General features: G+C 46.6%; 1 protein-coding gene across 1 annotated transcript; it reads left to right on the forward strand.

Annotated features, from left to right (window-relative positions):
* Window positions 1-330: 330 nt before the first annotated feature.
* On the forward strand, window positions 331-608 carry SETTUDRAFT_27554 (uncharacterized protein; the record flags this gene model as incomplete). The annotated part of the gene is made up of 2 exons (XM_008025855.1): window positions 331-464; window positions 521-608. The coding sequence occupies 2 exons, from the start codon at window positions 331-333 to the stop codon at window positions 606-608; spliced, it is 222 nt and encodes a 73-aa protein (XP_008024046.1).
* Window positions 609-1,310: the final 702 nt, after the last annotated feature.

Consider the following 1,310-nt stretch of genomic DNA (forward strand, 5'->3'; position numbering starts at 1 on the left):
CCCCCCCCCCCCCCCCCTCCCCCCCGGTACTTATCTAATATCCGAGACCAAGTCCAAGCCTCGATCAAGCCACACGAGCACCAAACGCATCAACGCCAACACATCCCCACCCCCAAAAGAAACAGCAATATCATTCCGAATCCGAGGACAGGAATCGACTGTACAATCGCTTTCTTACCCCTTTGAGCATGCATGTACGTAGTTATCTATGTCTTTATCGTATTAGATACGGGCCCGCCTGTCTGCCCCACGCGCAAACACACAGACACATGGTGACGATGATGATGATAACGACGCCGGCAGATGCCGCTCTACCTAATCTCGGGCAACATGTTCATCTTGGCTTGTAGCCTGTACACCTACTTTGCCCTTGACTATGACTATGCCTATGACCATGACGTTGCCATTGCTTTACCACCCCGTACACGCACGCCCACGCCCACATATACCATACCATACCTACAGTACGTCCACACCCGCACTCCAAGCATACACACACACACACACGCAACGCGCCCAGCATCCGAAACGCAAACCAAACTCAACCACCAAAGGCTATTATCCACAGTAACAGCCAACCCATCTTTCCTGCCCTGAACGGAAAGTAAGAGCTGTGCTATAACCCGGGTTTATACCTGCTATTGCATGTAGATCCAGGTTTTCGCTGTACTAAGTTATGCACTTGCGCATGCACTTGATCAGTCAGTCAGTCAGTCCGTCAGTCAGTCATGCATCCATGCATCCATGTATACGTACATGGATGCATGGATCAACAAGCTACAATCTCTGTGATCGGGGGATATCCTTGTTTCCCCCCTTTTTTTGGGCCTTCTGTCTTGGTCCCTGGCTGCTATTCTTCTTTTTCGTGTTTTTTTTTTGTGTGTGTACAGTAACGTGTTTCACCAGTAAGCGGGCCACCCCAGTATGTAGGCCACCTCCCCAAACTATTACATCTTTATAATAGTATTGCGCAACACTACTACAATATTTTTTATTAAGTAGAATAAGATATTATTCTTTAGACGTATTGCTATCCTCTATATTCTCTAATTCTACTTAACAAGTGCGAGAGTTGTATCTAATTTGGCTGCAACGCCCGCAGCGCTGTTTACTACGCACCCTCTTTGCAGACGTTGCACTATTATTATAGCTACCACCCTCTGCCTTAGCGATCTAATTAGCTATCTAGCTAACTGTCTAGGACCCCTTTGCCTATACGTAGCGCCTCTTACGAGTTTTTCGCTTCGTTACTTTATTATTATTATTATTATTATTCTAGTTTAACGTCCTTTTTCAGCCCGAAGGGCTAT

The sequence above is a fragment of the Exserohilum turcica genome, assembly GCF_000359705.1.
Source record: "Exserohilum turcica Et28A unplaced genomic scaffold SETTUscaffold_16, whole genome shotgun sequence".
NCBI lineage: Eukaryota > Fungi > Ascomycota > Dothideomycetes > Pleosporales > Pleosporaceae > Exserohilum > Exserohilum turcicum.